Source organism: Pieris rapae, chromosome 18 (assembly GCF_905147795.1).
Source record: "Pieris rapae chromosome 18, ilPieRapa1.1, whole genome shotgun sequence".
Classification (NCBI taxonomy): Eukaryota; Metazoa; Arthropoda; class Insecta; order Lepidoptera; family Pieridae; genus Pieris; species Pieris rapae.
Window position 1 is genome coordinate 3828279 of NC_059526.1, and position 25702 is coordinate 3853980.

At 31.7% G+C, this 25702-nt stretch overlaps 2 protein-coding genes across 3 annotated transcripts in view; both read left to right on the top strand.

Annotated features, from left to right (window-relative positions):
- Window positions 1-1241: 1241 nt before the first annotated feature.
- LOC110999606 (phospholipase D2) lies at window positions 1242-20666 on the top strand. 2 transcript variants are annotated; one of them, XM_045632040.1, is made up of 22 exons: window positions 1242-1545; window positions 1734-1892; window positions 2677-2877; window positions 3907-4063; window positions 6323-6592; window positions 7817-7937; window positions 8553-8704; window positions 9200-9331; window positions 9546-9694; window positions 10171-10406; window positions 12254-12358; window positions 12690-12829; window positions 13121-13285; window positions 13881-14208; window positions 14470-14608; window positions 15823-15955; window positions 16548-16656; window positions 16912-17082; window positions 17996-18162; window positions 18842-19082; window positions 19222-19437; window positions 19914-20666. In XM_045632040.1, exons 2-22 carry the CDS (start codon window positions 1760-1762, stop codon window positions 20142-20144), a joined length of 3696 nt encoding a protein of 1231 aa, XP_045487996.1. In that variant the 5' UTR covers window positions 1242-1545; window positions 1734-1759; the 3' UTR covers window positions 20145-20666. The 2 variants fall into 2 exon arrangements, with proteins under 2 accessions (XP_045487996.1, XP_045487997.1); XM_045632041.1 differs by lacking the exon at window positions 1734-1892 and having other exon boundaries at window positions 1243-1545; window positions 19914-20665.
- Window positions 20667-22425: 1759 nt separating this feature from the next.
- Window positions 22426-25702, top strand: part of LOC111000108 (zinc finger protein jing) — a 114739-nt gene continuing 111462 nt past the window's right edge. Inside the window, exon 1 of the mRNA XM_022269454.2 lies at window positions 22426-22833. Within this exon, the coding sequence (XP_022125146.2) occupies window positions 22517-22833 (317 nt within the window). The 5' untranslated portion in view covers window positions 22426-22516. The remainder of the gene's footprint in view (window positions 22834-25702) is intronic.

Sequence of the window (25702 nt, forward strand, 5' to 3'; positions counted from 1 at the left end):
TTTTTGGAACCACAAACTGTTTTAAGGAATATTTATGTTACTTAATCTTTTAATTAAGTTTAAAACGATAAACCCTACATTGAATGATTTTTTTACAATGTAACGCACAAACTTAAATAACGATAAATACATACACTGTCGAAATATCGCACGCCAACCAACTATATTTGTGTTAATGAAGTAATAACTGACCAAAACAATATTAATTTTATTGCATTACTTACTATCCAATTATTGCATTAAAATAAACGAAGACTGCACGCTATATTGTAATAAATTTTACACGTTATTTTGAAACAAAAGAAGTATGAGATTATAAATAATAGAACTCTATTATGATTTCTTTGATACTCCCTACTTTATATAGGTATAATATATAGCACATTATAATACAACATGTACATGTAACATGTACCTATGTTTCTATATTTGTAATTTTTTCCGCTACAAAGTAATTGTATAGCAAATATGTGGATCGTTGAATTATAACAGGCGCAAAATAATGTACCTCTGTATTAAGTATTGATTCATAACACAAGCTTGCTCATGTAATAGTGTTTTGACTAAGACTATTCACTTATTAAATTTTCGTAAGCGTATTAAGCTTGATTAGACATAGTAGGGAAAATGATGCATATGTATATGTAATGTATATTTTTTAGAGTGCTGTTTTTTTATTACCTACTTTTACGAAAACTGCATATTATTCCAAGTAAATATTTAAGACTTAGAAAAAAACGAGTGTGTACCTACTTTGTACCAGCGTTAGAATAAAAAACTAAAATGTTGACTATAGCCAGCTTCAGAGTATCTATTTTTTGTGACGGTGTGCGAACACATCGTACAAATTTACTCTCCTCATTTTTCCCTAAATCACCCCAATTGTGATCTCTTTTAGTCTTAAGTCATCATTTGCTTTATTAGCACAAAATGAGTACCAGTGCATGATGATTTTGGATAGTTCGATTCTGGATAGATTCCGAAAATCAAATACAAAAAAATAAGACAAACACCACATCTCATTAGTTGCTACATAATATAACATAATATTTTTGAGTCGTTTTAGGGAAAACTCAAATCTTACGAGATGGTGGCAACACTTTCGCTAAACTATCCACACTCCACACTAACAATTCATATTTCATTTCAATCAAGTTAAAAGTAATATTTTAGTCTGTGGACTTTAAGTACGAAGGAAGATCAACAGTTACTTAACACTATCAGTAAGGTTGATGAAATTATTGTAACAAAAGATTATGGTGTAAAGAACTTAGAAGCTTGTCTGAAAATATGATTATGATAGTATATAACTAAATATTAATTACACATGATACTATCAGTTTCGAGTTGACTGGAGCTACACGTCTACATTTTTATACTATATAGCTGACCAAATTAAATTATAAGACGTGACTCAGACAGAGTCTAACGAGTTATGAGTGGTAACTGTGCTCAATGGCAATGCTCACAGCATTAGTATTCAACAGCCATGCCAGAAGCTAGGAGCTCTGGAATTCAAGAAAAAACGATTGTATCAAAAGTTTTGTAAGTATTGATCACTTGTGACTAATCGCATGATTTTCAGGCCTTGGAAATTACCTTGATCAATGAACCATAGCTCAATAGTCAACAATCAATTATTTTAATAACTTTATATTGTGATATTTTGACGATACTATGTACGACGTCGGAAGTTGTTTAACAACTGAAATCTATGTGTCTTATCTTATCAGAGAGATTATGTATTCAAAAGACTGACATGCCGTGTAATGGGCACAATATTGCAAATCAGTACTCATACAGAAAAGCTGAAAGTTGTTTTGGTGTGATAGTCCGTGGGCCTATGGAACGAAAAGAATTGACCCTAAGTTTTCACAACCTTATCAAACGAGGTAGATTTTGTAGTGTTATGCTGTTGTGTTTTGTTTTAAAAAGTTTGGCGTGAATTTTCTTTGAAAGATGCTTTAAGTATAGTGTTTATTCATCATTTATAATTTTGACAAACTTTCCACAACCAAACAATATCCAAATATTAATAATAGTTCCCATAGCAAATTTACAAAAGTGAATTGTTGTTATTTTTTTATTACATATGTAACATTTAATTTTATTATTTATAAGCTTTATTTATTAACCACTTGGAAGGTGTTAACACTATTTTTACTAATATGGAACAAAATACATTATCTGGTTGGTTATATAAACAAAGAAATAGAGACTCTTAAAATAAGTAGAATTTTTATCTTTTTCAAAAGGAATTGTTTTTATATTGCGACTGTTCTGCGTATGCTTATCTTTCCTTTCTTTGTTCAAAAACAAGATTTTTATATTAATAATTTATCAGATATTACACAATAAAATTAAATCCATAATGATGTATATGTATTTCTTAAAACCATTACTGATTGATACAACATTATTCTCAACATAATAACCATATCATATTTTAACTTTAGCATTTATTTTTATTATTAATATATTCTATATTATTTTATGTGGGTTATAAAAATAATTTGTAAATAAATAAAAAACAACAACAAGGTGTGGTATTTTGTATATTTTAATACTTGTTTTTTTTTAATGAGAAAATTTTATATAAAATGTGTATTTGATAATTATACAATACAATATAATACTTTTGAAATCCCTGTAAATAATACAACTCTTATTTTTTAGATGAAGAATTATACAGTTACACAAATCAAGGTATGGAGACCCCAACTCCGTCATCACCTGGTGATTGCCTGCAAGGAATATTTCAAAACCTGGATTCCTTGACACCTGGAATAGACTCTGATTTTGATGAATGCCTTGCAGTTCCCGAGTCTCTCTCTGTTATAGAAATAGATAAATGTAAAGAGGAAACTGATGCATCAGGTGAGATATTTATACAATTTTGTTGAATAATTTCCTTGAAAGTAATGTATGGAAAAATAATTTAGCATATTGTTTTTAAGTATACTTTATTCTGGACTAGTTCAATCTCATATAAGATGAATATGTTAATATGGAGTAGTATGAAATTCTGCCACTCTGAGTTATTTGTCTGCGTTCATCTTCAATCACTGTTTGATCTTAGGTGTAATGTTTCATTCTGTATAATTATAATTATTTTTGTGTGAGAAAACATATGTTTATCACATGTTTGTAACAGATCATTGTAAAGTGAATAATTTTTAATTTAATTCTCTGTCTGAATTTTCTTATCTGCCCAGCCTATAATTGTGAATTAGTAACCTGTAATGGCCCACCCGGCCACTCTAAATGATTATGAACATAGAGAGAGAATGCAGATATATTTATAAAATCTTGTATGATTTTGTTTTATCTGAAACAAAAGAAACATGTTTCTATTTAATCTTTTATTTTTGTTATTATCGTTTTATAATCAGGTATGACTGTGAATGAATTTTTGCATTGACGCAAAACATTATCAGTTATATGAATCCCCTTAAAATATTGTTATTATTAACTTATTATTTATGAATAGTACGGCCATATAGTGAAATGTTTTACAAGTATTTAAAAAAGAAATATGTTTAGCAATAATCATTCTTTGAGAATAAATCAATATTAAAATTTAGTTTATTTTGTATTTATGTGTTTTAACAATTTATGAATGAGATCTCAAATCAAGTATATATTTACTGAATTCACCTTGGTGTGGTAATTATTTTTGCTAAAACAACTTGGTATTAAAACACTTATTTATTTATTTTATTTATTTATTTATTTTTCCATTAAATTATCAATTTACTTTTTGTTTATTTGTTCCCTTTTGTTAATCTTTGATATTTTTGTAGTAAAATGTATGATGTATTCCATCTTTCGCTATATATTCAGTGTTTGTTTGTAATTTTATATAATTTATGTTAGCTGTAGGATAACGAAATATTTTTTTTTCAGTACCTCTAGCTAAATCGGTGTCTTACAAAAGCATACACTCTACGCCAATAAAATTCAAATCAGTGCATAGGAAAGTGTTCATTCCGGGTGTTGAAATAAAGGTCAGATTTGTAGAGAATGAGAGAAGTGTTACCACACATCTTCTTAATCCTAATTTGTGAGTATTACCTTTCATACATAAAAACAGACCTTTTTTTAAATTATCAATGTGGATAAATTTTTATTCACTATTTTAGAAATGTCTAATGAATTTTGAAATTTAATAATGCTTATTGGAATACGGGCCTTAGATAAGAGTAACGACAAGAACTAATTTTATCTATATTACAGCGTATATATGTTACCATTTTTATATGGATGTAATATGGTAACAAATACTAGTTCACATCTATATAGAATATATAAATTATAAAGACGTAAAGTATGTGAGGTTGCAGGGATAATCTCTGGATCTTTTGAATGGATTTTGAAAATTGTTTAATAGAATGCTGCAAATCTATAAATAAATATGCAAAAAAATTGTTTGTGGTGCGAAGTATACTATGATATACTATTTTCTTATCTGAAAATAAAAGTTTTTATCATCCCCATTTGTTGTAGTCTTCTTGTTTATCTATTTATCAGAGGTGGTGCTTGACCTCCTAAAATAGATTTCCATGTCTTTATCCTATCCGCGTGCGCAGGTAGCTAAGTATCGATCGGGATGCATTGCGTTCACATTCCTACTGTCAGAGACATTTATTGCCCGACGCCTCGATTTAAAATGCGTCGACATTAACTTTTATATTACAAGTCTGTATTTAGTCAGTTCGTGATACAGTCAATCTACCTCACGGAATTGATTGCAATTTTTAATCTATATCTAGTTTCATCTTAGACTAGTTACAATATAGTAACGATCCTATATGTGCTATATGATAAACGTAAGATTATATCCATTAGACGAACATGACGTCATGACTTAGATAAGGCCCCTACAGCGAAAATAGAATGCGGTCATTGGCGTATACCGTTTATATTATGGTTTGTAATACGTTCAACCATCTTATAAACTCACTTGGAAATTGCTGGAAAAAACTAACCATAAGGTGCGATTAAAAATACATTAACATTAAATATTTACTTATACATCTTTCTATTACATGTAAGTGCGATACATAACACTTGTCACTTAAATAACCTTGCAAATAAATAATTTTGACATAACAAATAAAGATAGATCTTTGCTGCGGCAGTACTGGTAGATGCTCTAGCACGCATGCCATGGATATTTTTTCTTTAATAAAAACATCAACATGTCAATACAAATCCTATAGTCGAATAAATACCCAGCAATGTTGCCAGTTAATAAATTTTACCATTTTTGAACAAAAAAATAAACCTCTTGACGCTTGCATTTTTTGTGACCCTTACTGTTAACTAAATGTATTTTTAGAGGATTATGGTTACAGTTTAGTGTCAGTCTTTAATCGCTTAGATTGTTATTAAACACGTTAATTGGTATAAATTAAAACACAAAGGCCAGATTAGTAGAATAGAATTTTACCATCGATTGCAGTGATTGCGCAACACTTAGCAATAAACTATTACATATATAAATTGGACTACCAATTATCCTTCTGGCACTATTATGGGGTTCAAGTTTTCCATATAAAAACTGTCGTCGTCGTTATTACGTCAACCCTTTTTTTCAAGCTAGGTCGTTGAATGGCAGTTGTCATTACATAATACAATCTAAGAATTACTAGATAATGATCTATTCATCGCGTATTAACAATCAGTGATTTGACGTCGTTAACCTTGTCTTGTATATAGACCAAAGTACATCTTACCTTTACCTCCTACTTACCTTTCCCTCGCAATATATTTATGAAAATACTATGTATGTATACAAAAATAGTGATAAGTATTATAAACATGTACAGTACACAAGTATATACATTACATACGCACAATGTCAATACATTGTGCGTATGTTCTATTCTAGTATCGGAACAAACGCAGGCTGCAATTTCCCCGTACTAGACTGTCTAAAGTTAATAATTATTTTGGGAAAAGGCATACTCTTCTTTAATAAAATCCCAGAGGCTCTTTTATCTCTGCCTTTTATTAAATTTAAGAAATATATTAAAGAAAAAGAGTACCGAGAGTTTTTTACGCCAGCTTTTTCTCTCGGCCAACACCCTCTGTCTTCTTTGCCGATGAGTAGGGATGCCAACAGGTTCGAATTTAATGACGTGGAATTAGTGATACCATGATGATCTTATGTTCCAAAATAAACGTATTTCATTTCATCACAGCTAAGAAATTTACAGAAACAGTTACTCCGTTACGAATTTTCACAATTCAAATGAACGACACTATACCCGTGATCCCTCTATTAACTATGAAACACTATAACATGACATATTTTCAGATATACAATAAACCTGGAACATGGCGACTTCAATTGGACGATAAAAAAGCGATACAAACACATACTCTACTTGCACCAACAACTGGCTTTATATAGAACGTCGTTAAAAATACCATTTCCAACCAAATCACACAAAACAAGACGAGCCAGTTTTAAAAATACAGTGGATACAGAGGAAAAGGCCGAAAGAGTAGCGTTGGAGGCTCTACCTCGAAGTAATTCTAAGAAACGGGATGGTAGACCGAGGAAAAGGAAAGGGGCTCTGCCAAGGTAATAATCGAATTGTTCTAAATTTAAATTATTATCCAGTGTTGCTACCATTATGGGTCTTGTTTTCTCATCTAATTCGAATTTTAAAAGAACCACAGATATATCAAATCCAAAAAACTTGTTTTCCCATCACCATAAGAGATTAATTATGAATTTTATCGCCACCAGTGAAATACTTATCTCTAAGTACCGTCGGCTATCTGAACACCTTAATCAGTTACAATTGATTGAATTACACTTAAAAAGTGCAAATATTCATTTAATTACAATTGCTACATAATTTGTTGCAATGTAACAGAGATACAGAATGTTATATGGTTTAAATTTACTTTTGGCGGGAAATTTATTTATTAAAAAAGATTTGTCTGCATAAAAACATTCTGACTTGAACCCCATAACATTGATATGAAAAAAATAGTTTGATGCTAGCATGATTTAAGAGTATAGAAGGTATCGATATCATCCCTTACTTAACTCAAATTAACGTCGAATTAATAATCTCCTTAGGTTTTTTGGTTACAAATAATTAAAATCTAATAAAATGATGTGTAAAAAATTTAAAAACCGAAAATTTAAAAACAAACTTCTAGGCGGAAACAATAGATTATTATTTTCACCGTGAATATAAATAATATTTTTATCAATGTTATATCAGATAACAATTGAAAATTAAACAGTTTAAGACTATTATCACTTTTGTGACAATATGTAAAATACGTCTTGAAATGTTAACCAAAATCAAATTCAAAATCGTTTGTCATATAATAATCTATTTGGAAACAAAACACAAAACAGATACATCTTTACAATAAAGAAAACAATGTAAAAAAAATAACATAAAAACATAAACATATAGCTTACACAATGTTACGCTTTTGAATGTCAAAAAAAGAAATACATATTAAATGCTTCTAATTTTACTACCAGTTCTTAAATCAAGGTGGCGTTAACATTCCTTATACTACTTTCCCTATTTATTTTCCAATGTGATCAGCGCTATGATCTCTTTGAACAAACACGTAACAATTATACAACATTACTAAATATTTTCCTGGAATTGACTATATATTATGTTGCATACAACTCAAACAGGAAGGTTTAAAAAACACTATCGTTGACTCATACATGAGAGATTTTATTCGTCATATAGTAATTACAAATGCATAACATTGAACTGGATAAAATCCAAGTTAATTAGTGACCTTATATAGTGTTTGGTTACAGATTTCCTCGCAAGCCCGAGGTGATGATTACGTATGAAGGAATTCAACTTCGTATGAAACAGTTGGAGGAATATTTGTACAATCTACTTAACATATCCATTTATAGAAATCACCATGAAACTGTAAGTATTTTACATACCTCGAACCTTTTTTATAAATTTTTTAATGATCCGATTCAACGATTGAATTCAATTCGCATTTTTGAAATGGAAGTGACCTCAGATTGTTTATTTAGAAACGTATCTTTGTTGATTTTTATGTGAACAAAGTTTTATTTCGAAATCATGAAATGAAACGTCAGTTTAAAATATGCAGGTGATGATTGTCTACTTTTCAATGTAAAATATTCAATTTTACCGAGGATCAGACTTATGGTTTCCTGGTTCCATGGAATTATTGCGACTCTCATCCCTGAGCTCGTAGGTTCGATCCCTGGCTGCAACAATTGACTTTCTTTCTTTGTGCGCATTTAACATTTGCTCGGACGGTGAAGAAATCGACATGTCTTACACCCAAAAGCTAGTCGGCGTATGTCAGGCCCAAGAGGCTGATCACCTACTTGCCTATTAGATTGACATATAATCATGAAACAGAAATAGAAATATGAGTTCCAGACCTAAAAAAGGTTGTAACGACTCTGATCTATTTATTTTTTAATTGTTGTAAAATATTCAATATAAATGATTTTTTATTGTTTTCTTTTAACTTTTCTAAACAACTATTCTTTTAATACTTAGGTGGCGTTTTTGGAGGTCTCCCAAATGTCTTTTATATCGGAGTTGGGGTCCAAGGGCAAAGAGGGCATAATCGAGAAGCGCACGGGGTCTACTAGACCCGGTCAGGCTGGTTGCAACTGTTTCGGCCTATTGGGCAATATGGTGTGTGTTCGGTGAGATAGTTTAGTTGCTCATGCTCATTATTTTGTCCTAAATATTAAATGAATACAAATAGTTTTCTCAGAACCTTGTAGAAGATGATATTAATATTTCATAGCTTTTTTTTTGTATTTAACATCATTATTATTGTGTAATATAAATTAGCATTCGAAGTCATGCATTTCTTCACAATTATTTTTTTACTGTTTTCTTTGATGCTTTGTAAGGGTAAATTGATAAAACAGTATTGGCACAGATAGTTATAATATCGACACAATAGTTAAAAGAAAAGTGGAATACAAAATATACACAAATTCAATTAAATAAAATACAGATTTAATTTTTTTTTTTCTTATAATAAATTATGTTTCAATATCTATTGTCTAAATTTGATTGTGGTTGGCACATTTCTTTTGCTAACGATTGCAGCAGGTTAAAAGAATGCATTCCTTTTATGTAAATATTTAAACAATATATATAATACATAAAATGTAATTGTATTGTTCCAGGTGCAATTACTTCTGCACGGCATTGGTATGCGCAAAATTTCAAGAGCGATGGTTATTTGTCAAGGACACCTTCTTTGGGTATATTAGACCCAGCGATGGTGTCATCAAGGGTGTCATGTTGTTTGACCAAGGGTAAGGTTGAAATATACTTAATAGAAAATAATAATAAATTTTGCTGCCTATATTTATTTTTCGTTCCATGCAGCTTGGTAAAAAGTTGTAAGTACTTAGTTTTTAGATAACATTGAAATCATAGCTTAGTATTAAAATGCGCTTATTTATAAGAAATATTTTTTTTAAGTGAATTTAATTCGTGAGAAAGCAACTAATATGAAATTATTTGAAGGTTCGAAGTATCAAGTGGTATGTATTCTACGGGTCTCAGTAATGGGCTTCAAATCTTGAACCAGCACAGACAGTTGGTCATCAAATGCTGGACCAAACGGAAGAGTAAAGAGTGGATGCACTACTTAAAAACTGTTGCTAACCAATCTGGTAAGTATTAATATGATTAAACTTAAATTTATGCTTTATTTAACAATACAATAATAGACCTGTATAGTAATTTTATTCTGGGAGTACATTGTCTTCACATATAATTATTTAACTAATGTATCCAAAATTGCAAATTCTATTTCAAAAGAGTAAGTGTGGAGTTTCTTGCCCAATTTCAACACGAAACTACCTTTTGGAAGGGGCAACTAGAATCATCTTTATATTTTATTTAATGTTCAAAAGTGGCATTTCAGGAGGACTAATTGGAATAAATGATTTGATATTGGACATTAATCATTTATTTCTAATCATACTGAACATTTTTTAATAATACAGTAACCTTATAATATGAGTTTTAGCCTCAGATTGCATATTTCTCTTTACTATTTGTATACATGAATGTTGAAGCCAAAATTGTCAAATGTGTATCAACTAAGCTATTATTAGTTTTGTTTTAAATGAAAAGAAATTCACAGCTCGTGACTTCACATATCCGAACGTACACCATTCGTTCGCGCCTGCGCGTCCGTCTACGCCCGTCGCCACGTTCGTTGACGGATGCGATTATCTCTCCGCGGTAGCTGATGCTATGGAATTGGCTAGAGAAGAGATTTTCATAGCGGATTGGTGGCTCAGTCCGGAGATTTATATGAAGCGACCGGCGCTCAATGGTGACTATTGGAGGTTGGATACTATATTGAAGAGGAAAGCGGTACGTTTTTAATTATATCCTTATCTTAATATACTTAGTCTGGCCATAAATACTGATACAACTAAAAATAAACAAAATATTACATTTGAATTTGGAATGTGTCATTTTTATATGATTGTCCATTAAGTTTTCTCATTTTGGCGCCAATACTTTATATAATATTTTGCGATATTAAAATGCAGTGGAGTGATGAAGAGAACCAAATCACTGTGATTGGATTACACAAAGTAGGTATGGAGCCAAATGCAATTTTTAAAACTCTCCATACGCTTGGTATTAGAAAAATATTTGTGTACCCGGCTATTAATAGGTACAATGAGACCTCCTCTGTTTGTGACTGAAAAATATCTGGCCGTCCACGTAGTGTTTGTACGAAAAAGATGGTCAAAGCAGTAAGGAAAAGAATTCGAAGAAATCCTGTCCGAAAGCAAAAGATTTTATATCGGGAGATGAAGATAGCACCTAAAACCATGTCGCGTATTTTAAAACATGACTTAGACTTGTAGCCTATAAGAGACGTACTGATAATTTCTCAACTGATAATTTAAAAAAGATTACGGTGATAAAATCTAAAAAAATTCTGAAGCGGTACGCATAGGTAGGTCACAAAAAAGCTTTGTTTACGGATGAGAATTTTTTTACAATCAAGCAACATTTAACAAACAAAATCACCGTATTTATTCTCAAAGCTCTAATGAAGCTTCCCAATTAGTAGACAGAGTGCAACGTGGGCACTATCCGACTTTAGTGATGGTTTGGTGGGGTATTAGCTATAAAGGAGAGACTGAGGCATACTTTTGTGAAAAAGGTAGCAAAACTTCGGCACAAGTGTATCAAGATACCATCCTTGAGAAGGTAGTGAAGCCCCTTAATAACACCATTTTCAATAACAAAGAATGGTCCTTCCAGAAAGACTCGGCACCGGGTCATAAAGCTTGGTCTACGCAGTGTTGGTTGGAAATGAACGTTTCGGACTTCATCAGCGCTGAAGACTTGCCGTCGTCTAGTCCCGATCTTAATCCGCTAGATTATGATTTATGGTCAGTTTTAGAGAGTATGGCTTGCTCTAAACGGCATAATAATTTGGAGGCCCTAAGATTGTCTTACGATTGGCAGTGAAGATTTTTCCCATGGAAAGAGTGCGTGCTTCTATCGATAACTGGCCTCAACGTTTTAAGGACTGTATCGCACCCAATGGAGACCACTTCAAATAAGTTTTTTATATTTTAAATTGTTTTTTATTTATGTATTAAACTAACACACTGTAAAAGTAATAAATGTTATTTGCAACAGAAAAAAAAATGTTTTTCTTTGTTTCAGTATTTATGGCAAGACTAGGTATATAAAATTCTCCTGTCACGATGTTTGTCCGCGATAGACTTTTGAACTACTTAACCGATTTTAAATTAAACTGGAAAACCGTGAGCAGTCTGGTCCAGAGATAGGAGCATAGCTTAGATCTTTAATTATAGTCGCAATTTTATTTTATTGCAAATTATTTGTTTATTATTTGATACAATTCTAACAAATGGCGCTGTGTTAAAAGTACCAACGTTTCACATAAGCTATCTACCTTTCACATAAGTTTTCCTACCCTTGAATAGTGTACTACCATGTAATATAACAAAAACCTTAGCCACAGCAATGCTTGGCCTAGTGTGCTAGTATGTTATAGATAAATCAATAATAGCAGATTTGGATCATAAAATTAACTCTCGTCTCGTCTTTAAGAAAATTGTCTAAAGCAGAAATGGCACGTTTCGTTAAGTTAGAAGAACCTCTTTAAAAAAACTGTTTTATAAACATTTTTATTAGTACAGTGATTAACATCATTTGGATGATTTCAGGCTCAAGGCGTCAGAGTCTTCATAATGCTATATAAAGAAGTGGAAATGGCGCTCGGTATTAATAGTTTTTACAGTAAATCCAGATTGGCGACTGAAAATATTAAGGTAAGGTTTTCTAAGATGGCAAATATAGTAACGTAAGTGACAAAGATTTAGTGTCGACAGCGCGAAGTTCGACTTCCGTATGTCAAATCTAATTCATTTTTGACATATGTTAATACCTTAGTAGGTCATTGTGTTTTTAAAGAAAATAACCTAAATTGTTTTATCATCATCATTAACTGTAATGCGTAAATGTTGAAATTTACTAAAGTGTAAAAAATCGTTTCTTCTTAGCTGTTTAAGTGAAAAAAAAAATCTCTTTTTTTTTACTTGAATTGAGATTCAATCAATTGGGCGATTGAATCCTAAAATGACAGTATAAATGTATTTCCAGGTTTTTCGTCACCCAGACCACGCTAAGATTGGAGTTTTCTTCTGGGCACACCACGAAAAGATAGTTTGCGTAGACCAAACTGTTGCCTTTCTTGGGGGCATCGACCTATGCTATGGACGATGGGATGATTATAGACATAGGTATGTAAATTTATTCCCATAGGTAGTAGCCTAATAGTCAAAGGCGTGTCAGACACAGAAGGCTGACAGGTGGCTTATACCATTTTAGAAAAATTATTAAAAACAGTTACATAATCTGATAATTTACAAATAATTTTGTGTATAATTAATTATTGTAATTTTATTTTAAATATTTCTGACTTTGTAATGTATCTCTGCTCTATGGGTGTATAATATGTGATCTGTAAGTCCGTGTATTATTAGTGTGGGTAGTAAACAAATTATATTCCCTATAATATGTTCAATCAACAGACTAACAGACCTCGGTAATATATCGCAGCCGAAATCATCAATACGAAGTAAGAAGAAAACTTCAAGTTCTCCTGGAGGTGGCCTGTTCGTTGCTCGTGAGAATAACATGGATGTAGCCATTGAACTAGCGAAAGCCACCAAGGATATCGTTGTTGGGTATAACGAGTAAGTACGACTTCACTATTATTTTTCTAAGGCAATTTCTGCCGCGAACCACTACTATGTGGAACCGACTGCCAACTGAAGTATTTGAGCGTACTAATTTTTAAAAGGCCGGCAGCGCGCTAGCGAGCCTTTTGGCAGTGTGAGTGTCCTAGGGCGGTGTCAATTAACATTGGGGGAGCCTCCTGCCCGTTTGCTCCATAACTAAAAATAATATAAATAGCATAAGAAAAAGAACTAAAAATGAATTTCAAAATAAGTTACTAAGCGCAAGACTCGAATATGGGTAGATTAATGCAAGTATTTCTTTAGGAGGAAATATTTAGAAACAGTAAAATTTAAAAAAAATTAAAAAAATATTATATTAAGGCGAAATTAAGTTCGCGTGGGCAGCTAGTTTTATAAATAGAAATTTATCGAAAAATATGTTTAATTTTGCGCTTCAACCAATTCAATGATTTTTTTATTATTATTCCTTGAAATCTGAGAAATTTGTTCCATTTAGTACTTAGATTCGGTGAAGTGAAATATAGTGAATCAAGTCATCAACTGATCTAGTAGCTTATAACTACAATGTTTTAACTAATTTATTTCCTAGGGTAATTCAAGAAGAGATCGACCAAAATGCACAAGGTGAAACAGAGAATGTGCCGAATCCTGATTTGCCAGTCCTGGAACCCGGTGACCACCTTCTCATAGCTCAGGATAAGGATGAAAAATCAAACGTACTAGGCAAATTAACAAATAGAGGGAAAGATTTTATTGGTATAATTTATCCGCCGTACGAAGAAGAGAGGAATGACAAGAAATTTGATGACTCGGAAAGAAAAAAGGCAGAGAAGTATGCGAGATCCAATGATGAGGTTCTTTTGACGGATGCACTGGGTTTGAAGGTGGATGGTGTTAAACCTACACCGTTAGCGCAGGTACTATTATTTGTACATCTATCTCTTTTCATAACAGTGTAAACACATTTGAAAGAAAGAGACGAATATGGTAAAAGAGTTCAATTTTACTGATTTATTTTTATAAATAATAATTTTAAACAAAAGGGGGCATGAGTCGGTAATAAAATATTTTTTCATACATTTTCATTTAATAAGAAAAATTAGTACTGTGAATTGTTAAGGATTAATTTACGTAACAAAAAATTGATTTAAATATGTTACTTTATATATTGTCTGCAGGTCGTTGAAGGAAGAGTTATAACGGAAAGTACAAAGAAAGTTCTAGAAGGAATGGAGGGAAACTCGAAAATATGGATTGGGAAGGATTATGTCAACTTTATTGTGAAGGACTTCAATAATTTGGATTCGCCCTTTGTTGGTAAAAGAAATATTATTTAAGACTTAAAAGTATCTAATTATAATCTACAATTGGTTGGGAGTTCGAACGCTTATCACTAATGTTTGTTTTTGGAACTAGTTTGAAACGTCTTAAGGTTCTTTAACGCCCAAACCGAAAACCATCTAAGATCAGGCCGTGACAGTCGATCGATCTTTAGTTTTTGGAGACGTATCGAATGCAATCTCTTCGCAGTTTACACTTATAAACCAAATAGGTACAGTAAATAAAACCATACAAAGAATATAAAAATATACATCTCTATGTTTAAAACATGTCAAATAGCTTTTTAATGATATAATTTTATTATGTGCCAATATAATATATTACTTTACACATTATACATTTAATTATATTAATATACAATTACAAACTAAAAATATATCTAATAACTAACCTTAAAATTTAATTATTAAAAAATATTATTAAAAGGAGTCCCTTTAGGCAAGGTTCCGAAGATACTAGCAGCGTTCCCTCTTTGAATAGCTAGACTAATTCTTTGTGCGAGGTAGTTGCCAGCTCTTCGTTCTCCTGTGATGTCGACTAACCTTTTTGATAATTCCCTAAAAAGCTTTAATGCGCTAGGACCCCACGGACCAAGGGTCTCGACACCGAATGGGACAAAATCATATTCAGAGCCTAGACCCCTGTATTTGCAGACTTTAGCTTTTTCAGCCGCATCACAAGCCGCACCAGCTCTCTTGTTAGTTCCATGAAGATTGGAAGGGGCCAGTGTGTCTGAACAGGTGGCATCCCATACCAAAACCCGACCCATCTTTCATGGAATCAAACTCATACCGTCCGGTCTCTTGCCATCGTCTCTAGCAATTCCAGTCGGCTCAAGTAGATTAGGCACGTTGACGGTGGCAAGGGACCGATGTATGATATCGTTGAGTGCGGCATGTCTCGAGAAGCGGCCAGCACTTTTTTGACATGATAGTCCGTGATGTCCTAGTTTGTCGACATCACTATCACTTTTTAATTATTTAAAAAATTGGTGTATGTCACAGTTAAAATCTTAAGATCGGATATTGGCACAGTTGACCTGTCATTTTCATTTTCATACAAAGGTCTATCCACAAATTTTTCATCCTGTTCTAAAATTTTACCTAAGCAATTTTCTAATAAAATTCGCCAAGTGTTTAATGTTAAGATAAACAAAAAAAATAAGAATTGCTTTATTCATGTGATTCCAGACCTTGTGGATAGAAATACAACGCCTAGAATGCCTTGGCATGATGTCGGTGTGATGATACAAGGCGCTGCCGCAAGAGACGTCGCCCGACATTTTGTGCAACGGTGGAACGCTATCAAATTGGAAAAAGCTCGGTATGTAACCTAAGCTTTATGCTATTACGTTATATGTTCTGGGTTTGATTTTCGAAATTGAATATGGTTTTTGTAATTTATGATTTAATTATCAAACTTATATTAGGATAAAAATATGGTTGACTTTTATTTTTCTTAATTTATAATTAACGATCTATTTTCTATTAAAAAAAAACCAAAACCAAAAGTTTTCTTTATCTGTTCCGTTATATCGTTTTTCTGTCAAACTTTTTAGTTCATAGATTTTAGTACTATAGATTTCACCGTACAAGCGACAACTAACAGCACGCAGAAAGTAATACATTTATTGGTACACTGCGGGGTTCGAACCTACGACCTCAGGGTCAACCTTCTGCTTCTTTATAAAATATATAATTTTAATTTTTAACCAACTTTAAAAAAATATTTGTGTATTCAGAATCATTGTTAAGTGAGTTATAAGTATATGTTTTTTTTTAAAGTACCTCTTATTGAGGTATAGGCCTCCTACAATTGGCTCCATGATCCATCTCGCTCTGAGCAATTTTCTCCCAATCCCCTCAACGAATACCCTTCAGCTTAATGAGTACATATATGAATGTTTATTTTTCAGGCAAAACAGTAATTACCCGTATCTATTACCCAAGACATATACGGACATCAAGCCTTTACAAGATCTTGCAGAGTTATTGAGTATTAACGTCAATAATGTTTCTTGTCAGGTAAGGCATTACGATTTATTTGACATAAACAATGTCAATGCTCAAAACAGTATAGTTCGCCCTGATTATAATATTTTTTTATTATTAGGCAGTTGAAGTAGTTACAGTTGAAGAAAAAATACTGACAATTTTCTTACGATATATTTATGAATTGAATTGTAAAATCTCGAAAATTAGCGCAAATGAAAACAAAAAAAACTTTTTCAATAGCCAATTGTAACCGAAGCAAAAGTAAACTCTTCAATATGTTTTCAGGTTTTACGAAGCGTATCGAGCTGGTCTTGTGGTTTCCTGGACCCTGATACAGTGGAACAGAGCATACATGAGGCGTATGTCGATACAATAACGAGGGCACAGCACTACATATATATTGAGAACCAGTTCTTCATCACGCTCTCGAGGACAAATCCCACTGTTCGGAATCAGGTACTCCCATTATATGAAAACTAATTGGAATTTTAACATGAAATTATTTTGGAAAAATATATACATATGTCTAAATATTGGAATGTGTATGTGTGTACGAGAGACTTTGTGACTATTTACATAAATTAATAAAAATGTTTATTAATTTTAGGAACATATGCATTACATTGTATAAGATTTGTGAACCCTTTTAAGTAAACAATAACATAATATAAAAATAACAAATGTTAATAATATGTTATATAAATATCACTTATTTTTATTAAAATGTCAATATCATAACTAATCTATGTCGTACAGCCTGACGCTTTCGTCTACGATATTTGTATAAAAAAGTCATTCCTAAAAAAACTAATTTGAATTTTGTTAGATTTTATTACTCTTGCGGTAGTGCAACTTTTAAGTCTGCTTTTTGTCACATTTATACATTTTACTTATTTTACAATGAAAGAAAAATAAAAAAAAATTGTACCTTATTTGTGTCTCTCGATGATTGAATTAGAAGATATAGTTTTGATTCGGTAATGAACATTTTCTTTTAAATAAAGTTAAAGGTGAAGAAAGATTTTTTTTTGTAGCTTATGTGTACGTTGGGGTTGCGTATAATGACACCACATTTTGGTTAGTGTTTGTTTTCAAAAAATCTGCACTGCCATCAACTACGGTTATAGACATATTATATATATTCTTAATGGCAGAGCAGATTTTTTAACAGTTGCAGACAACTGTATAACCATTAACCATTTTGTTTCATTGTAAAATTTTGAAGTAAAGAACCAATATGTCTGTAGAAATTGATTCTTTCAGGAATACATAAATTCAAAGAAAACCTAATGTCAGGGTTCTAATATATTAGAAGAATAGGTACGCTTTATAATAAAGGAACTTGAAATAATAATAATAAATATTACAGATTGGTGAAGCCCTATTCAACCGTATAATGCGTGCGTTTCGTAGCAAGGAGATATTCCGCATATACGTGGTGATGCCCTTGTTACCAGGCTTTGAGGGAGAAGTGGGAGGTGTTACTGGCACATCTTTACACGCTGTTACGCACTGGAATTACCAGAGTATATGCAGGTATTTTTCTATGGCTGTACGTTTCTATGCTGTTTTTGGAAGGACAACTGTAAAAGGGATGATTTTACTTTGAAACCTGTAATATTGTGATTATTGTTTCCAAAACGAAATATTTTTTATTATTGCTTAAAAATTCAAATAAGTAACAGTACAAAATAAAAACACTAATATAAGAGATTTAATCTTGAAAAGCAACACCACAATACATATTACTTCAAACTAAAGAGTTAAGAGAAAATTTTCTTATGAAATTATTATGTATGTTTCGTCTCTTTCTGTCAAATTGTGATCACGCTAAGATGAAAAGAGATGGAGTCGTTAAGTGTAACAGCAGATTGATAATATAAGATACTAGCGGACCCGACAGAGGATATGATGCATATTTCAAGCAATTAGAATATCATGGACCATCAACCAGGCCATCTGCCGGGCTGATTTGTGAATCTAAATTATCCAGGCCTCCACCCAAACGCATACAAAAATTTCATTGAAATCAGTCCAGACGTTAAGGAAGGGTTCAGTGAGACACGCATACAGCAGTATCTTTTAAATTATATCAAACTGCACACGGCGTGCAAATTTGATTGAAATTGGTTAAGTAGTTTAGGAGTCCATAGCGGACTTTTTATGAATACTATTATACACGAAGATAATAATGTATATAATAAATCAATTTTAGGAGTCGAGAGGCTATAATAACCCGTTTGTACGAAGCGGGTCTTCCAGACCCCAGCGAATACATAACATTCCATGGGCTCCGTACCCACTCTTTACTAGATGAAGAGCCAATTACCGAGCTGGTGTACGTACATTCGAAGTTACTCATCGCTGATGATAGATATATTATCTGTGGAAGTGCTAATATTAATGACAGATCCATGATTGGCAAGAGAGACTCGGAAATCGCTGTGTTGTTGCAGGTAAGTTACTATTCTTGTATTTTTCACTACTGGCATGTTAAAAAAAAGTGCGTACGTACAAAGTACACGTGTCAGAAGTGAATCTTCTTTGTAAATTATCACTTGGTCTGATAGCATAAAAGATAAAATTCTATTCCAGGATGAAATCTTCGAAGACGGTGTGATGAATTCCAAACCTTTCCCAGTTGGTCGAGTGGCTGGCGCCCTTAGAAAAAGATTGTTCCGCGAACATTTGGGTCTCTTAGACCTAGATATGGAACAGACGGGTATCAATATAGACGACCCATGTGCGGAAAAATTCTACATAAATGTATGGAAAAATACGTCAAAGAAAAATACGGAAATTTATGAAGAGGTAAGTTTTTTTTGTATGGAACACGTATAAGAATAGTTTTACCGACGATTACTGCTTGAAATATTTAGAAATATAATCGGCTAGTATTGATGTCTGGTTCTCGGTTCCGTTCCCGGCGATTAAAAATTTAGTTTTGATAGGCAAAAGGTGTTCTACTCAAAATAATCAATGATCATTTCAGTACAAGCTGAAAATTGTAAATCAATTATACATATATAATTTATCCATAAAACCTTTTTATATTATTTTAACCGGCTTATTTTTTACCGACTTGAAAAACAGATTACCATGTGTTTTATTTATTGGCAGCATTTATTTGAGAACTGGCAGGAAATGTAAAATTTTAAGAAATCAATGTATATTTCTTTTTTGACGTTCATAAGTGTACATTTGAATTTGAATATTAGCGTTATATTGCTATTACAGTATTATTAGCACTTAACACCAGAACGCATATTATTTGACTATGATTTCAGGTGTTCCACCCATTACCGACTGACGCGGTACACACATTCGCCGAACTAAAGAAATATCAAGAGGAAAACTCGGAGACGCTATGGCGTAAAGACCCAGCGCTGGCGAATAGGAAAATAGACCTTATACAGGGCCATTTGGTTGACTTACCGCTTGATTTCTTATGCAATGAAACATTGACGCCTCGCAATACTTCCATGGAGGGAATGCTGCCTACATCTTTGTGGACGTAAAATCATTTTTTTTTAAGTTTCAAGTAATCGTAGATGGCATAATATTAAACTGTTTGGCTCTAAAGCCCGTTAAATTAATATAGCAAATAATTTTAATCTGTATAGTTTTATACTCATGAAGCTAAAACTTAATCCTTTATATGAATCAATTATTTTTATTACACTTAAAATATAACAAAAATGAGATTACTATACTTTATTTATGATTATGAATACGAATAATTATTAATGTGCAGAAATATTAATATAAATATCCTAATGTAGCCCTAGATGGCGCTATTATTCACTTTTAATTCTAATGTGTCGAAGTTTATTTTACAATGTCCATAAGTATTAAGCCTTCCTGCCTATTTTTTCATTCCATTTTATACATAATGAAAACTTAATCTACCTCTTTACATTCTGTATTACCTTGCCTTTAGATTTTATTGTAGTACTAGAAAATGTTGTAACAAATAAAGTAGGATTTTAGTATGTAAATAGATTTAGTAAGTTGACAAATCTATATATTATATTATAATTTAAAAATATATTTTAGATAATTCGTGCAATAAAGATATTTTTTATAATTATTATAGTTTAATTTCTTTATTCATTCAAAAAATGTTATGGTATTACAATTAAAATGGAAAAAAAACCTTGTTAAACCCAGGGATATTCTTTTCTTTTACCAATCAGTGTGTCTCGTTATGGCTAACGCAAGTTATTCTGACGCAAGATTGATCATGCCAAATTACATAAAAATACTATAATAGCTAAAGGTTAGGTTCAGTAAGACCCATCTAGTGACGCAATTAGCTTTTCTTAACAGATTTCGTATTTATACTCGCAACTAGAGGGCGCTATTATAACACGTCTTAATAAACAGTACTCACGAGATGTCACTTCTGACCGGCAGAAAGTTATTAATTTCTGGGATAGTCTCAACATCTCACATAGAAAAATACAAAATTGTATTTAATAGTCCAAATAGTTTTAATACACATTACTTTTAAACCACTTATCTGAGTAACCTCTGATATTAATTTAATAATTCTTGTAAATTGATTTTTGTTTTTATATCCATATATTTTATAGTGTCAACATTATATAATATTATATAGTACATTTTAAATAAATATCTCTTAGTTTTAAATATAAGACAATAATATACGTAAATATTTTTGTAAATAAGTGATACTTGGTTAAATAATTATTTTTCTTAAACACTTACAAAATTACAACATGCACCTGTGAAAAAGAGAGGAAAGAGAGAGAGAGAGAATTGTTGTACGAATATTAAGGATGTGTAAAGAACGCTTCTATTCATTCCACACGTGTGAGTAAATATACCTATAGCTATGATTCATTAATAAATCTTACTTTCATCAAACATAATATAATCAGTACATACAAAAATTGTTTCTAATATCAGTGATAAATACATATTTTATTGATATCTAAAAAACCTAAAGGTTTACAAATAGTCAGTAGGTATGTCAGTGAATATTGAAAGTATTTTGCATGTCTATTATGTTTTAACATGTTTTGTCAAAACAAAAAAAAATACTAATTTGTATGAGTGCTGTTGTATCTTACAATAGACCTCTCACAGTCTTAAATAAACAAGCCAATAATAACTTTATCCATATAGAATAATAACGTACTTAAAGAATATAATTGTACAGCTCCTAGTTATCTGATAATTAATTGTATAAAAATCACTTTGTAACAATTGTAGGTATAATAGATGTATATATAAATTTGTTAAAATTTGGCCTACATAATATGCTGTAAATAAGTAATACTTATAATAGGTACTAATATCTTCTCTTATTGCAAATAAGGTAATTATGTATTCTCTATTGAGTATTGCAAGTTATAAATTACAATACGTTAAAAAAACATTGTTAAAAATTTACCTTCCTAGTATAAAAATATTGGATTTAATTTTACATCGAAATTACTTATTCTGAATCTCCGTTAAAAGACAAAGTATAATGAAGAATGATTATCATCAATTTTTGTGCACTTGTTTGTGAACCTCAGAGTCCCTGCTCCACTAATGTGTTGAGTAGTGACTTTGAATGTGTGTAGGGTCATTATGCTGCATTATTTGTTACGTTTAGGGCTGGGATGGGCCTGTCCCTATCGACGGTGATTCCCTTCTGTGGGTATTTGAATAGGCTTGCGGGTTGCGTAACGCGTGGCCAATGACAGCGTCCCTGCACATGCACGGGGCGGAGCCCTTACGTCACCGCGCTCTGCCTCCGACCGTCGCGCAGCCGCTCTGACGTCACGCTTCCCGCGACCCGCGCACCCCTCGACAACAGCGCCCATGCGGCTCGTGGCAGCGAGACGAAACTGGCGACAAAACACTCGCGCGCTCAAAGATGGCGGATGGGTCGCCTGAGGATCGCGCGAACCCGAAACAAATGAATGAATTAACTTTTTCCGCAACTGACCCGTCCAATGGTGACATAAAAAAGTGCAGTGAACACACAGTGGACGGCAGAGTGAGGTTATCGTTCTATATTGAACTAGATGAGAGTGATTCGTGTGAAAAATGTGAGACACTCGGCGTGGCCGCTAATCGTTCCGCGGCAGACGCATCGCATTCCCAAAAAACTACTGGGTCCCATACAGATGACAGCGACGACCGAAAGAAGAGATGCTTCGACAGATACGACAGCTCCGAATCTTCTGACAGGTAGTTTTCTTAGCTAATTGATTATATTGTGATGAGTGTCAGAATGTAAAAGTCAATGCTCTAGTGACCGGAGGCTGTTACGCTAGTTTCGATGTCATGGCCATTGAGCCTCGAAATCTGATCGAACTGCGATGTCTCGTCGCGTCACTAGGCCTATTTCGGTTGAATGCCCGCAAAAGACCTCAAGATGCCTAGTACGTACTTGACTGCCGTAACGAATGTACGATAGTAATCCAATCCGAAGAGTCATGCACTTGTTGTTGAATCTGCTCACAATCCTATTCTAAAAAATGCGAAAGTATGTTTGTAATTGTTATGCGATTTTAATAAAGCAGGTGATACTTTGAACATAAATAAATTCTCATCAGCCTCTTTTTGATATTATTTTTGTATGCTTCTTGGAAAGGTCCTAAATCCTAATAGAGTGAAGTTCGGCGTCTTTGATTTTTTTCTTGGTAATAAAATTAAATTTATAACATGAAAATTATACGATGCAAGTGTTAAAAAAATATTTTAATGAGGATAGTTGTCGTATCAATTGCATCATAAATTTGTAAGTAAAATTTCTTTGGGCCACCTATATTATGGATTAGTATGTACATAATAAAATGTGTGATAAATTGTGATTACATAAAGAGCTAGTTACACAAATTCGTGATAATTCAAGGCAGTGACTTGAACTTGACTTCTATGTCTTGGCCATTATCACATGACGCACAAAACTTGATATTTTTTGTGATAAGAAATAGGTATCTTTTTTGTTTTATAGATTATATCACTGGGTTTGTAGTTTTACTTTGAAGTTTTTTTTTTATCTTTTATTAGAACTTTCCAAAGATAAGTTACCTATATAATGTTTGATCATTATTTTCTTTAATAATTTTCCCATATTTGTAATTAATAAGTATTTTTCATGAATTATATTATTCAAACTGTCTTAAAAACATCAAATCTGGAATTTTCTGTCCAGATGCGCGTAGGCGATGTAAACTCCATTTGACAGTTTGTAACCTACCCACAATTTACGAATATACCTAACTTCTCAACTCAATATACAAACTGATATTATTTATTTAATAAATAATATCAGTAAATATTTATAAATTATATGGTGTTTGTAATTAACGAACACGGCATTTAAAGGACATTCGAGACCTGGCTTAAATTCTCAGCGAAAATTACCTATTCGCCTTAAACTTATCTATTATAAAGACGCAAAAATTGGATCACGCACTATGAGGGCTTCAAGCATGCGTATTACCTTTTATTTAATTATAATTTGTAATAAACGCTAAATTGCAAATATGGTTAAAACAATTGGGATTATTAACATCATTTAAATCCGGTAAAGATACATTTTATTTTAACTGTATGAAACACGCGAATATAAAATATTATTTATTAAAAGAAAATATATAATTTTGCGCGACGTTATTTTTGGTTTACTTAATAAGTATATTGATAACATGTGAAGTGCTTTATTTGGGTCAAATGTTTCTGATAACATTACTAATACTTAATTAAGGTATTTCTAATAGGCCTACAGATTGTAACGTATTTATTTTTTCATTTATACAAACTTTTGCCACTTATTGTGAAATTACTACACACTAGGAAATTATTAAATACTGAAATATATATCACATATTTTACCAACTATCTAGAAGACTAAATTGGACTAGTTTCATTTTGTTCACTTTGTTCATACAAAGACTTTTATGATGTAAGTACTGACATACCAACTAGTATAAAATCCTTCCTTCTTATAGTATTGCAACTTCCCTTAGTCTGGGGTCAGGGATGAATTCAGCTCATTTTTGTATTTCAGTCGGTCAGAAAGTAAAAGAAACCAAAGTATTCTTTTACATTCTCCATTTGTCATCTTCTTAAATAATTTAAGATATTTCAAGTATAATTCATAAATATTTTTATATTTTAAAGTTTCTTAGAGCTTAAAGACTACTTCTAGTGAAGTATTTTAATACTTTTTGTATTCTGAATGTGTGTGTTTTTGTTATTCTACTTACATTGAATGTTTTTGACAATGTGATTCACAATTTACACTATTTTGATTTTAAATAACATGTTACATATTCATATATATATATATATTGGCCTTACCAGCAAGAATTATATTTATACAGTAATATTTTTATTGTAAACCCAATTTTAATATCTACTTGGCCTAAGTGCCTTAAAATAGGTACAGGTGTAGTAACATAGTCTGTGTAATTATTATGTATGCGTTTCCTGATGTTTGCGTGCAGTGTGGTTGATTTGTTGACAGAAAAATTACAGTGGTCAAACATGGATGCAATTTACATTGATGTGTTGAGTATTTTCACTAAGAATATTCACATTTTCCTATGCATTAACATGCCTAAAACAACCTTAACATATCTGCATTCAAAGTAGGTATAGCTTACTGTAAAACAAAATAAAAGTTATTTTTATTTTTAGATAATATCATTAAATGAAGCATGGAAATGATTACATGTACGAAGATAATAGATTAGTTATAATATATATATAATATATATAAAATTGTAATAGTCATTTTGTTGGTTTTTTTTAAATGCTATCTACTTAATTTAATTAGACATTGAAATCATATAAAAAATTTAACAACTATAATTACTATTTAAATATAATACAATTTAAAAACTGTAACAACAAAGTCTCTTGTCTGGGGTAGCATTTAAGGAACAGTTGTTTTATTTTCTTTTAATTTTCAAATAATGTAAGTACTTACATGATTTATTTAAGATTTACAAATTTAAGGGTTGATAATAAAAATAAAATCAGTCCAGTTTTATTTTTAAACTAAACTACTATTTATCTCTTTTTGTCAAATTCTATTTACGAAGTG

Bases quoted from the DNA above. Each gene is read 5' to 3' on its own strand.
- LOC110999606 (XM_045632040.1), top strand. From the start codon at position 1,760: ATGCCGTGTAATGGGCACAATATTGCAAATCAGTACTCATACAGAAAA. The intron at 7,938-8,552 runs GTAAGTATTTTA...TTTAATACTTAG, and splicing joins ATAGAAATCACCATGAAACT to GTGGCGTTTTTGGAGGTCTC. The intron at 19,083-19,221 runs GTAAGTTACTAT...ATTCTATTCCAG, and splicing joins AAATCGCTGTGTTGTTGCAG to GATGAAATCTTCGAAGACGG.